The 13970-nt window shown below is 54.6% G+C and overlaps 1 protein-coding gene across 1 annotated transcript; it reads right to left on the reverse strand.

Annotated features, from left to right (window-relative positions):
• Positions 1 to 534: 534 nt before the first annotated feature.
• On the reverse strand, positions 535 to 11830 carry GHRHR (growth hormone releasing hormone receptor). The gene is made up of 13 exons (XM_019726200.3): positions 11477 to 11830; positions 10735 to 10837; positions 10502 to 10609; positions 9652 to 9749; positions 8461 to 8558; positions 7576 to 7708; positions 5987 to 6140; positions 5695 to 5755; positions 5052 to 5121; positions 4186 to 4277; positions 3492 to 3621; positions 2739 to 2780; positions 535 to 952 (listed from the first exon to the last, which is right to left on the reverse strand). Exons 1-13 carry the CDS (start codon positions 11531 to 11533, stop codon positions 827 to 829), a joined length of 1272 nt encoding a protein of 423 aa, XP_019581759.2. The 5' UTR covers positions 11534 to 11830; the 3' UTR covers positions 535 to 826.
• Between the last annotated feature and the right edge of the window lie 2140 nt (positions 11831 to 13970).

The raw sequence follows: 13970 nt of genomic DNA on the forward strand, positions 1-13970 counted from the left end.
TATGTGTCCCGGAGAGACGCTCATTCACAGGTCTGTGAGGGGACCGGCATGTGATTGTTCACCTAGAGGGAGGAGGAGACAGCATGGGTCACAGGTGGGCAGTGACACCATGTGGCACCATATAGCTTTCAAAGCAAGGGACCAGATGAGAGCACAGCAACACCGGGCATCTCTTAAAAGCACACTGCTGAGGGAAAGGTGTTAGAAGTAGGATGTGAGATGCATAACTGACAGCAGTTATGCAAATTAAAGCCAGAGACACAAAACACTCCATATTTTTCAAGAACACACAGAAACACAAATATTCACATTAAACACTTTAGAATATTTGCCTGTGAAAGAAGGGGAATGAGAGTGGAGGTGGAGACAAAAAGAATCAATATTTATAATAAATTGAACAAGAAGATCCTTGCACTGACAAATGATGGTGACGTCACGTGAGCTGAGGAATGCTGCCCACCCTCTGCACCAGAGGTCCAAATACAGGCTGCCGATCCCTCCGCATGGGGGTGTAGGTATTCACTCACACCGGTATCTATTCGTGTACAGGTTTATTGAGTCCTCTGGCCTTGGGCCATGGCCCAGATGCCAGGAGGAGGGACATGAAACCAAGAAGTCAGAATTAGACACACAGGGACCTAAGGGAAAAGAATCAGGGACAGTACAGAGAAGAAGGGCTGTCCCTGCCCAGGGCTGGGAAGCCCCTTGGGTGGAGGCGTGAACTGACAGCTCGCAGGGGACGCTGGTCCCACTCCCCTGGAGGGTGGTGGACCTGTCGTAGCTGCCCAAGTTCAGGTGTGGACTTCAGTCGCCTGATGTGGCCAGCTTAGCACACAGATGTCAGCACCTTGGCCCTTGAGCGGGAAGGCATTGTCCACTTGGCACGGGTCCTCCGGGCTGGCAGAAGCTCAGGGTCATGTCCGTGCCATCTCCGTGAGATCTCAGTCCTCACCTCCAGGGACAAGGGGGGAAAATGTTAGACGGCTCCCACCGCCACTGCTTTACTCAACCCCAGGGGGCCTGAGAGTGCAGGGAGAGCGCGTGGAAAGGAAACAGAGTCAGGGGCTCCCAGGCCTGCAGAAGCCATGGTGGGCCACGGCCACTGCTAAGTACTGCCTCTGGAGGACACATGTCCTTCCTGTGTGGATTTCTGGCCATTCCCTTTGCTCCTCTCTCTATCTTTTATCACTGCCTTTGTCGGGGCCCAGTTAAAGACATTTCTTGAGTTTCTGGCTTGGTAACTATTCTGTCCTCCCTGAATAACTTAAACTATCCCCTGCTCTGGGGTTCAGCCCTTCCGCTGGCCAGTAAGCTGACTTGTCACCACTGGGGACCCATCCAGAGGACATGACCTAAACTCTGTCTCAGCAGCTGTAGTTGAGGGGACTGAGAGAAACTGAAAGAAAAGCAGCTTGGGAGGTGGGGAAGTGTGTGTGTGTGGGGGGGAAATGTCTGTATCTTCATGTCTCCAAGGGGCTGTCGGGGGCACAGGGAGCTGAGAGGACGTGACCTTCCTGACAGAGGTGACCTCAGGCTGTGGTGAAAGACAAAAGGGAGACAGATCTCTATTTAATATAAAGGTGAGCTGACAACAGAAAGAGATATTCATAGGTAGTAAGCTCCCCATCACCAGAAGTATGTAACTATCTGGTCCCCAACAGTTCTTCCTGGGCCAGAGCCCTTCACAATTCTCTGTGAAGTCCCCTTTCCCAGGCCCCATCTGTCTCAGCCAGGGCTGTTCCTTGCCCCTCCCAGCGTCCCCAGGGTCCATCAGCCACTACACACAGATACTGCAGTCCTACATCTGCACTCGAACACCAGATAAGGCTTTGTGAGACTCAGAGAGGCTGGAGTGGGAATGAAGAGTGTCAGAGGGTGGGGAGCCAGTCAGATTTAGAGGTGGCAGGTGAGTGAGGGGAGAGCAGCGCTCCCCAGCTGGGAGCCAGGCCCATGCACCTAGGTCTCCCGCAGAACGCAGAGCGCACTGCAAATCCGTGGCCACCAGAGGGAGCCATGACATCGCACACAGCACAGGGCAGGTCTGTCAGGGACCCTGAGCTCAATTCTCCCACCTCTCCCCACAAAGCAAGTCTTTCCTCAGGAAAAAACACGCGGTGTCTTCTGGGTGGAATGTTTAAATTGGCTCTTCTCCCATCTTCCCATATTTTTACATGGGCATCAGCACCATCTTGCCCACCTAGTCTGTGCATGTCCACCTCTGCCTGGGTTGTTCTTTTCATGTGTCTGTCTCCCAGGTGCCCTGCCTCCGTGCCCTTGGCTCTGCTGCCCAACATCCTGCCTGATTCTGCATCCAACTCTATTTTCCTAGGTCCCTGTACGGCTCCCTCTGACTTTCTTGGTTCCTCTTTCTCTCCTGGAGCTGGCTTATCCCCTCGCCATCTCCCCCTTTTGTTCAATTGTAGGAAAACAGAATTGAGAGATCCCTTTAGCCCACCCTTAGATCCCTCTTCTGATCCTGAAAGGCTTTCTACACCCCTGCTGAATGGACAGTAAACTTGGCCCAGCCCAGCCCAGAGGAGGGATGGATAAAAACATGTTTACAGGGAGCATGCAGGTTCAGCTTGATCCAGGAGATCAGGACAGATTCCCACAAAGGATTGCAGGAGTCAAGGTTTGGCCTGAGCTGGGATTTACAGGGCCTGGGCAGGAGATAGGGGGCCTTAGGACTTGTGGAAGGGAAGGCTCAATGAGTAAGAATAGCCCGGAGAGTCACATACCTCTTGGTTGAGGAAGCAATACAGGTTGGCAACGACGAAGCCCTGTGGGGCCAAAGAGAAAGGACACCATCAGAATACCTGGCCCTGGCCTCAAGGTGTCCACAGTCTTTCTACTACTTCTCCCCTTCCCACTCCCAGGTTATGGCTTGAGCCAGGCCTTTGAGAAAAGGGGAAGTTAAGATGCATTCGTCACTTACTATGTGCCAGGCACATTGTCTCATGTAATCGTCATTGCAAGCCTTCTGAGTCTGTGCTCTTGACCCTATTTCTCTGATTTTCTTTATTTGTGCATCTCCCAGTATTGAGCACAGAGCCTGGCATATAATAGATGCTGAGTAAATGTTGAATAGGTTGAAGAAAGGAAGGAAGGAAGGAAGGAAGGAAGGAAGGAAGGAAGGAAGGAAGGAAGGAAGGAAGGAAGGAAGGAAGGAAGGAAGGAAGGAAGAAAGGAAGGAAGGAAGGGAAGGGAGGGAAGGATAGGTGGGTGGATGGATGAATGCATAGATGGGTAGGTAGATGGATAAGTAGATAGGTACAGGGTAGTTGAATAAATAGGGAGATGAATGGACGGAAGTTGGACAGAGGAGTAGACAGTTGAGTGAATACATAGATGAGTGGCTGAAAGGCAGAATCACCAGCTGTGGAGTGCTGCCCTCCCCTCCCACCAGCATGAGGTCTACCGAACCTGTGGGCAGCAGCCCCTCCCACCTGCCCAAGGACTCAAAAGGAAGGCGCGTCTGTGGGGGCCTTCACCTGAAAGGAGCCCAGTCCCAGCTCCAGTGGGAGGCGAATGCCCAGGCCAGCACTATCAGGCAGGAAGTTGAAGATGATGTAGTGAATTCCAAACAGTGGGATCAGGAGAAGAGTTGACTTGGAGAGACGCCTGCCGGAGAAGACAAGCCCCAGGCTGCCGAGGCTGGAATTTGAAACGCTTATCTTCCCAAGGCTTACTTTCCCTTCCCACCAGCTCCACCTATCAATTCTGCACACCAGCCACCCTGGGGAACTCCATCTTTCCCACATGCACCCAGGGCTCCTTATTTTGGGCCCCTGGCTCCTGCTTCTCCCTGTACTGAATGCTCTTGTCTCAATTTATCCCAGTCAAAGCCTATGCATCTTTCAAAGTCTAGTTCAAAGACCACTTCCTCCAGAAAGTCTTCCCTGACCATACCCCACCCCACCCCACCCACATCTAGGAAGAATCTCCCTCCACAGTCTCCCATAGAAATCGATCCCAGCCCTCCTCAGCCTCTGGCCTAGTATGTGGCTATGGGGAGGCTCCACCCTTCCCATGCTGTGTCCCTGGAGGGCAGGGACCAGTCCTCTTCTCTCTCCAGGATCTTGGGGAGGAGCACGGGTCAGGATCCCAGGATCGTGAATGGGTGATTGTGAGTGAAACCAGACCACACTGACTCCGGCTCCCAGCGCCCCCAAGACGCAGTATTACCAGTACTGAGACTGCGTGTGGAGGCTGCCCTGAGCTGGCTCCAGTTTCCTCAGCAGGATGCGAATGATATTGAGAAAAAGCCCAAAGTTTACCTGCAAATAGAGGTGCAGGAAGGCAAGAGGCAAGGGTCAGGGGGTGGCCCTGGTGGCCAGGGGTGGGGTCTCTTTGGGAACTAGAAATCCCAAATCCTTGAGACACAGGGTTGTTCAGGTGGATGGATATACAGATCGTTGCTCTAGAACTTGTAGCCCGAAGACTGGGAGGCCCTAAGTTTAAACTTCGGAGGGCAGGGGCTCGGGGTCCCCCTCGCTCTTCAGTCCTAGGATCAAGCGCGGGAGGTGCCTCCAGCACCTCCAAGGGCTTTTTGGGCACAACGCAGGTGGCCTTCACTTTGCATGATTGCTGAACTGGGGAAGTGGGTGCATTCACCCAGGGCACGCAAACCAGTCCTGGCCACTCTTTTCGCATGGGAGAAGGTGGTGGGTTTCAGCTGCAACACTCCTTCCATTCCCTCCCCCCACCCTCTACCCCCTCCACCCCTCCAGCCCCGACCCCCTCCTCCTCCCCACCTCCTGGCTTTCACTGCAGTAGCAAATGAGCTGCAACCAGGGCACCAGATTCATCCAAACTCTGAGCTAAAAGGGGCCTGAGCGCTGATGGAGAACCCCCCCCACCCCCACCCCCGGTTTTACCAATGGCATATTCAGGTCCAGAGAGGGCCTCACAGGGAATCTGTGGCAGAACCAGGCTGGAACCCAGTTGTCCTAAATACCAGCCTGGAGTCGTGTTTCCTGTGTGTATGGTCCCTGGGTGGACCCAAGGAGGTTGGCTGAATAAAACAGAGAACACTGGTCCCAGGGACTGACCCCAACAGAGAGGACGATGGGCCCTTTGATGATCCACCAGTAGGGGGAGCTGTTGTCCAGGTCCCAGCACCTACGGAGACGACAATCCAGGGCTGAAGCTGGTGCCAGGAATGCAGCCGCTGGAAAGCCTTTTTTTGCAGTAATGCATGCACCTCCCTCCTCCCCTCTTTCCACCTCCTGGCCTCCTGGCTGCTCTCTGTGTCACTGGAGCCTTCCAGCTGCCCCCCACTTCTCATGCAGACTATCTTGTCTCTCGGCCAGTTAGGCCCCTTTTAAAGGGATGCCCTCTTCCACGTTGGGCTCACACGTTCTCTCCACCTAGATGGATGAACTTCTCGAACATCAGTCTGCTTGCTGCCTTCTTGCTGGCCCCAACACTTCTCCCATTCCACGAGGCCCCCACTTACAGCCACCTCCCACCTCTCCCGGAGCCTCAAAGCTCTAAGAATCTGAGTCCCCTTCCCTCGCGGGCTCCTGCTCCTCTGTCCTGTCCACGGACGGCCTCCCCACCTCCCACACGCCCGCCCAGCCTGGGAGTTCCTCCTCCTCTGCCCAGCCTGGAGAGCAGCCCTGTTGCTTGACTGTCCAGGCCACGCCCCACGGGCCCTCAGACGGGTGTGATGAGGCCATCGCCCAGACTCACGCAACGTCCTCGAAGGCCAACTTGCAACCCACCCACGTGACAGTGAAGAGCAGAGGAAGCCCTGTGGGGGTACAGAGGAGACATGAGTGAGGGGTCTACACCCTCAGCCTGGAGACCTGCCCCTACCTCCCACTACCACTGCCAGCCACGCAGCACACAGTGAAGGCGGGACCAGGCCCCATTCCCCAATACTTGTTGTTGGTCTATAGGCCATCTTTCCCCTCTCTGGGCTCTAGGTCCTCATCAGCCCTCCACCTCACCCACAGTGCGGAAACCAGCCCTCTGCGCTCACCCCAGCCAGCGAGAACCAGCCACCAGAAGGCTCTCCTCATGCTGGGCGACGTGGAAGCCAAGAGGCAGGTCAGGTAGACAGCTTCTGCCAACAGCCAGCTGAAGTTGGTCATGGTGGCGAAGTGGGAGGTGGCCACAGAGACCTTGCACAGTACCTGTGGGCCAGGGACTGGGTGCTTCAGAGCTGGGACACTGGAGCCCCACCCAAGTCTCCCTATCCCTCTCAGGCCCCCTCCACCTTGGCTGTCCCAGAGGGGATGCAGTAATATACTGGGGTGGTTAAGAGCACAAAAATGGAATCTGGACAGCCTGGGTTCAAATTCACCATCTATTAGCTAGGTCACCTCCCCCACACCTTAGCTTTTCATCTGTAAAAGGAAAACTTCCAATACGAATCTCGTGGTCTCATCATAAGGACTAACTGGAAACTCTGTGTATGAATTACTATTGTTTTCACTTTCAGACCACCCTTCCTGAGCTCAAGTCAATCCCTAGAGCTGTAGATGTGGAAAACCATTTATTCATGAACGGCTCCATCCTGCAAGCATACATGCATGCACCCCACACACTCACTCATTCCTGCATGACTCGCTCATCTGTCAGAGGTGAAGAGCACCACCTCTGAGCTCAGGCTCGGTCCCAATCCCACTACTAAGCAGCTGATGACATTGTCAATTGTCCCTCATCTACAAACGGGACTAAAATGAAAATATATGTAGAAAATAAAAGGTGATAATATACACAAAGCGTTTAGTGTAATGCCTGGCATGTAAGTCATATATACATAATATATATGTGTGTATATATATAATTACTTTCAAAATTAATTAAGGCCATCTGTGGGTCGATTCATTCATTTTTCTGTTCACTTCCAGCACCGTTTCAGAGTACCTGGCCAGGACTGAGCCTCCACCACCTGCCCAACTTCCTTTTATTTTCCGTCTACTCTCGTTCTCCTGTCTCTCCAGCCCCATGTTGACGTCCCTGTTTCTTAGACACGCCCCGGGTGCTCCTGTGTGTGAGTTCGTTCACCCTGGTCCCTCCATTTGCAATGCCTTTCCTCCCCCTCTCTTCCCATCGTTGCTGCCCACCAGCTCCAAAGCCATCTCCTCCCTGAAGCCTCTCTCGTTCCCTCCCAGCCCTCAGCTCCCTCCACTTGGTAGTCCCATAATCTGGTGCCTTCTGTCCTCTAGGAGGGAAGGGCCCATCTCTGCCCAGCCCCTCACATACCCGCCCTCAGCCACAGACAGGTGACTGCTCAGATGAGTGATACAATGAAGAGGCTGGGTGGTGTGAAATGTGGTCGAGGCTGGACTAGGGAATGGAAATGGAAACGCTGAATATGGCGTGGATAGTAGACTATGGAAACGACATGGATTTGCACCATAGTTCAGGAAATAGCATGAGGACTTAGGACCTGACCCCAGAGAGAGGTAGGCAGGGGGAGGGCGAGTTCTTGTGCTGTACTTGGCAGTGCTGGGGCCCCGGGTCAGCCCACAGGACTGAGCAGCCTCAGGCAGGAGCATCTAGGTCTCTAAGCCAGCCTCTTTCCCCCCACCTACTCCAGCGCCCCCCAACCATGGCTGTTACAGTGGAGAAGCTGCAGTGGTCCGTGTTCTCGCCGTGGAACAGCATGGCGTCCTTCAGGAACACAGCTCCCGCCTTGAGGATAAAGGTGGTAAACAGCTGGGTGTGGATGTAGTTCCGGGGGCAGTGGAGCCTCCTGGAGGGGGAAGGGAGGGATGAAGCAAAGGGGGTGAGGTGGGAGAGGGGCTTCTGGTGTGCCTATGGCAGGTGTGGAAAGGCTGAACAGGGTAGCAGGTGAGCTGGCTTGGACTGACGTGGATCAGATTGGGCTGACCTTGAGGCTTCAGTTTGAGCCTTGCAGGACAGCTGACCAACCACTGCCCTGGGCTCAGTGAAGATGAGGGGACAGAGAACCCTAGCCCCTGACTTCAGGGAGCTCATAGTCTGGGGGACAAGGACAGAAGTGGCAGGGTACAGCGCAGGGGAGCCCTCTGCTGACCAGGGAGATGAGGTGCATCCCTACGGACAGAGAACAGCACAGGTCAGGTGGTGGGGCTCAGACCCTGAAGTCTGGGGGAGGGTGGGGCTTAAGAGGGCCAGTGGCCAAAGGGTCGGAACGGTCATGAAGGGCTCCACAGAAGAGGCAAAGAGGTTTCTCAGAAGAGGGTGGGAACTGGGCTTTGAGTTTGGACAGGTATAAATACACTGAGAAGAAAGGAGGCAGACTTTGCAAGCAGATGGAATAAGTTCCACATGAGCAAAGGTGAAGAGGCGGGAGTGAGTCCTGGGGTGTGGAAGGATGGGCCTACCCATGGGAAAAGAAAAGTTAGAAGTGGCCGTGGCACCTAGATCTGGGAACCCTGGAATAACCAGGCAAGGAACTGGGCTTGAAGCTGTGGACACAGGGAGGCAGCAAAGGTACTTGTGAGGGTGATAAAGATGGCGGACCTGAGAGCAACCAGGATGGCGATGGCCACCAGCAGGGCCACGACAGAGACACTATGGCCCAGGGTGTAGATGGTCTTCACCGTGGAGAAGTAGGATTTCTGGGAAGGGTGGAGATGGAGAAAGTCTCAGTAACTGAGCATTTGGGGAAAGGGAGGCTTCACAGTCTACAAGGTGAGGCTCTCTGTTCTACCCTGAAACTGCCCATCTCAGGCTGGGGTGTCCGTGGGGGCCACGGCAAGCTCCTTCCGTGAGCTGAAGTGTTTGTTTTCAGCCTGTCCTCCACCTAACCTCCTGGTGACAGGGAGCGAGACACTTCACTGCCTCTGCTGCTCTGGGGTTGGGGAGAGGCAGCAGCAGAAACTCCGCATCCATGGGGAAAGACAGGACCTCAGGAGGAAACGGGGCTTGTTTATTGATATCCAACTTGCTCACCACGACGTCCCCAAAGAAAGGGGACAGCCGGCAACAACCACAGGGAAAAGCTCATTCCACGACCAAGTGTTTGGATCAATCAAAGTCCAGCCTGGACCGTGAAGGTGGAGATGTGGGGCGCAGGCTGAGGGATGGGGGCAGGGGCCCAGCTCCCCTGAGGGACACAGGGAATCCGAGCCCCTGTCTGACTCAGTCTTTTCACCTGAAAAAAGGGTCAGATTCATGCTTTACCTGAGGCTGAGGGGAAAGAGATATGAGATTAAGGGCATGTAAGCAAGCCCTGCTCAGTTTGGAGGTGTGGGGTGTGCCGGCTATAATAGGGGTCACTGCGACCACTTCTGAGCAGCAGTTTTCCTCACTTGCCTACATCACAGCCATACACACTGCTCCACAGACAGGAAGAGAGGGAAGGAGCTTGCCCAGGAGCACAGGGAACATTTATTTCCCTGGAACCACCCCAAACTCTTGGCCCTGGAGATGTGGGCACAGAGAGGGTATGCCAAGGAGATGGTCACCAGCACATCCCCCAGCCTGCCCTCTGCCTTCCCTCCCGCCTAGCAACGCTCCCAGCTATCACCCTTGAACAGATTAGCAAAAGACCCCTCTCTCTTCCAGACACTGCCATCTTCTGGAAATCTGCTGCAGTTGATATTCCAACGTGCTGCTACAATGGGAATGGCTGGTCCTACAGTTGTGAGGTCCACCACCCCCACAAACCTCCATGGCGAGCCTTCCTGCAAGACACCAGGAGCCTCTTACCTCCTCGGTCAGCAGCTCCAAGGGCACAGGGCAGGCCACAGGGTAAGGTGGGAAGGGCTCAGACCAGCCTGCGATCGTGCAATCCCGCTGCACAGCCCCTGGGAGGCAAGTGGAGGTGGGGAGCAGAGATCTGGTCACAGCCCCTGCCCTCTCCCCAGAAGGGATGGGGAGCCATGGGCCATGAGTGACCCTGGCAGGCTGCACACACAGCCCCTCCAGGCAGCAGAGAGAGGAGCCTTCTCTGTAGAGGCCTGGGTTCCAGATCCAGCCTGCCTGGGACACGTTCTGAAGCCTTTCTCTCTGGCCTCAGAGTCACCATCTTTAAAGGGAGAGGACCATTCCTTTGAGAGCCAGAGTAGTGAGTTGGGCCCCCAGCATCCTAACAGCCGGGGGGAGAAAGGAAGCCCCCCTGCTCCTGGAGGGACTGTCCACCGCAGCTTCCCAGGCCAGGGAGGGGCGGCAGAGCGATGTGTTCCTTTCCGCCCTCCTCCCACTAGGCAACTGGTAGAATCTTAGCGGTCAGACAGGCTCTGCCCGCTCCACCCCACAGCCAGCCCTCCTGTTACCGTCCAGAAAACATGTACTTGTGCCAGGCCTGGGGTCCAGCACTTCTGCTGGCTCACTAATCCTCCCCACCTGTGAAGTGAATGAGCGTGTTCCCCCCCCCAGGTCATAGGTCATGAAGCTGAGTTTGACTGACTTGCCCAAGGTCACACCCAAAGAGAGGACATTGTTGAAACCCAGGTCTGCCTCCCCCCACCCCCAAGCCAGGGTTGTGTCTGCCGTATCCCGGCATCACCAGATGAAACCACCTCCCCCGCCCACTCACCACCACACCCCAAACCCTCACCTGGCTCTGAGCTGAAGTGAGAGAAGAAATCCGGGCAGGGGAGAGTCACCCCCTCACCAGAGCCTGCCATCGGCCAGCACAGCAGCCCATCCCAGGTCCTGGGGCAGCCTGGACACAGAGATGGGAGCAGTGCAGACTCAGCCCGGGGACAGGCCCGTCCAACATCCTAAGAGAGGAGCCTGGAAGAGATAAAGGAACCCAAGGAGCCAGCTCCTCCCTCCCAAGCCCCGTACCCAGGGTGGCGTTGGGTACCCCCTCTGCTGCCTGCAGACACGCACGCTCATCCTCCCTCAACTGGGTGATGACGTCACACTCCGGGTGCACGTGGCCCAAGACCTGCAGAAAAGTGAACAGGGTGAGCCAAGCCAGTGGGTGCTCCTTCCGGGTTCTCTGGTCCAAACGACCTGAGGACAGAGACACAGCCAGATTTGTTTCTGTGTGCCTGCTGGTAAGCACAGGGCCTGGTTCACGGCACGGGCAGGTGGGCTCGATGGAAGGAGGGAGGGAGGGAGGGAGGGAGGAAGAAAGGATGGGGGGGAAGAAGAGAGAGAGAGGGAGAGAGAGAGGGAAGGAGGGAGGGAGGAAGGAAGGAAAGATGGAGGTCAGATGGAAGTATCCCTTTTTCATCTCTTGGAAGTAATTTCTAAGACACATTAAACAAAAGTCTTCAGAAGATCTCATGGAAGAAACAGAGGAAGGGAAGGGAAGGAGAGAGAAGGGAAGAGGAAGGAAGGGGAAGGGAGGAGAGGGGAGGAGAGGGGAGGGGAGGGGAGAGGAGGGAAGGGAAGGGGAAGGGAGGGAAGAGCCATGGGATTTAGGAGTTCTCCAAGCCACAGCCTGCTGCCTTCTTGGGAGACTCCTGCTCTGGGAAGGGCAGTGGGGACCCCAGCAGGCTCCATCTGGACCCCCGTATGGCCCATGACTCCCAGATCTGGAGCCTAGTGAGAGGCAGGAGGGTCTGAGCTGGCTACTCACAATTGGTAATGAGCTCAGAAAGCAGAGTCTGTAGGCAGCCCATGCCCTGCTGTCCATGGTGGGGGCTCAGCAGTGGCTCCCGCAGTCAGCTCACTGAGCCCCGGCTTTCTTCTCTCTCCTTCCTAGGTGGTTGTTTGCATAGGCAGGAGCCAGCAAAGGGGACAGAACCAGCTGAATATTCACCAGGATTGCAGGACGCTGTGCACAGCTCAGGCCCAGTCCTGGTGTGGGACTCCATGTCCCCAGGGGGGAGGGGCTAAATCCCCCTACTTCCATCCACTCTGTCAGTCAGCCTGTGTGTGTATCCTGATAGTAGGGGCCCCGGGAGTTGACAGCCCCAGGACACTTCTTGCCCCAGTAGGTCATATTCTTAACCATTTTCTTCTCTAAGCCCAGCCCCTGCTGGTCCACACTGGAGAGAGCCCCTCAAAATGAAGGTGGCTCAGAGAAGAAGACTGAGACCTGGGCCCGTCCTCAGGGAGCCCCCGGTTTGGTTGGTGAGCTCAGCCTTGTCCCAGGGCTAGAGGATGGGCTCAGGGCTGTGGGGACCCAGCGGGAGTGGGTATAGGGTATCAGTGGGGGCTGGATTGGAGAATAAGCCTAGGAAAGGACGCATGGTTACAGGGCACCCGCGTGGGCTGGCCAGGAAGGTGTCATATCAGCAGGACGTCATTTCTTTCCCTCACAAGGACAGCAGCCTGGATGGCGAGGTGAAGTGTGCAGATAGCTCGGCTCTGGCCTTGGGGTTGGGGGGGGGGGGAGGTTGGTCAAAGTCTCTCCAGAAGTCCTGGGGGAAAACAGGGGAAATTGAGGCTCAACAGGAGGCTTTCAAGGGGATTCACGGCACTGGCCATTCTGAATGGAGCAAGAAAACTTATCTGTTGTCACGAGCAAAAATGGGAGAACTTTCACAGCCACTCAAATTGTTTTCAACATTCGTTGCCTGATCATTTTTGTTGTAGTTTTAGACTTTAAAATGCGGAATCCCAATTGGCCGAGCTAAAGACCGCGTTCTACTTTAGCTTGGATCTTGTCCAGCATGTTGAGATTCAAAAGCACATTTTAGTGCTGCAGCACCTGGGAGGTCCTGGCATTTGGACGCAGGTCTGCATTCCCAGAGCTGGCTGGACTGGACACCGGTGACACCAGACATGTTTACAGCTGATGCAAATCATGAATGATGAAGGCCCCTCGCCCCTGCCACCTCTGGATTAAGGATAAAACATCAACAGGGTTGTATCTTTGCATTTGTATTCATCAGCAACAAGGTGTTGGAGAAAAACATATTGAAAAGAAAACATGAACCAGCCCAAAGCCCAGACCCCCCTGCCCTCCCACAGGTGGTGGCATGTGCTCCCTGGGGCACAGTGTGAGCAGCCGGTACACGGACTGAGTGCAGCATTTTTCAGGTTGGGACACGCTCCTCCGTGGCAGGCCGAGTGAGGACTTGCAGTTGGGACAGCAGAGCAGAGTAGGTGACTTCGAGGGAAAGCTAGATACACCCTGTGCCCTGCCCTTCAGTTAGAAAGAAGCAACAGCCCAAGGACCAATATGACCACTAATCACTGTGGATAATTGGTGTCCGTGTCATTAGCATTAATGATGGTTAATCATTGATATTGATACTTAATAATAATTGTTATCTACATTAGTGGTTCTTTTTTTTTCACCCTTCTTCTGCCTCCTCACCTCCGAGTTCAAGCCATTGTTTCTCAGTCCAGCGCCCTGGCCCACGCTGGTTTTATGAGCCTTGTGCTCCCCCGTCAGTCAACACAGACCTTCAGCTGTTCACCACAGCCCAGCTCCAGAGAGAGCTGTTGTTCACAATCTTAGCTATAGAGGGCGCAGCTCACTGGCCCACGTGGGAATCGAACCAGCAACCTCGGAGAGCACGGCGCTCCAACCACCTGAGCCACCGGGCCGGCCCTAAATTAGTGGTTCTTAACAGGAAACAATTTGTCCCCCAAGGAATGTTTGGCAATGCCTAGAGATAGTTTTCATTATCACAGCCAGAGGTCAAGGTGGGGAGCAGGCGAGTCAAGGTGTTACTTCTGTATAATAGACAGAAACCAGAGATGCTGTTAAACATCCTACAGAGCACAGGATGTCCCCCCGCAATGACAGAATGAACTATCCAGTTCATAAGATCAACAGAACAAAAGCTGAGAAACGCTGATCTAACCGTTCATGTCCCCCAAGGATTCCCCCAGGCCCCGGGTCGCTGAGTCCCATCTCTGTCTATCTCTGTATCTACTCAGAGTTCAAATTCTGCCTCCACCGCTTGCTAGCTATGTGACCTTTCTGAGCCTCAGTTTCTCCACCTGAAAAATGGGGGTGATACCTTCCTTGCAGGGTTGATGGGATAATTAGTCAAGGAACAGCATATAACGTACCTCATAGAGAACTTAGCTCATAGTGGACAATCACTGATCGTAGCACGTAATAAGGATGGATTATCAGCAAATAAAGTTAGAACAATCAATTCTCTGTATAG

The sequence above is a fragment of the Rhinolophus sinicus genome, chromosome 4 (assembly GCF_057876585.1).
Source record: "Rhinolophus sinicus isolate RSI-liver-muscle chromosome 4, RSI-T2T, whole genome shotgun sequence".
Classification (NCBI taxonomy): Eukaryota; Metazoa; Chordata; class Mammalia; order Chiroptera; family Rhinolophidae; genus Rhinolophus; species Rhinolophus sinicus.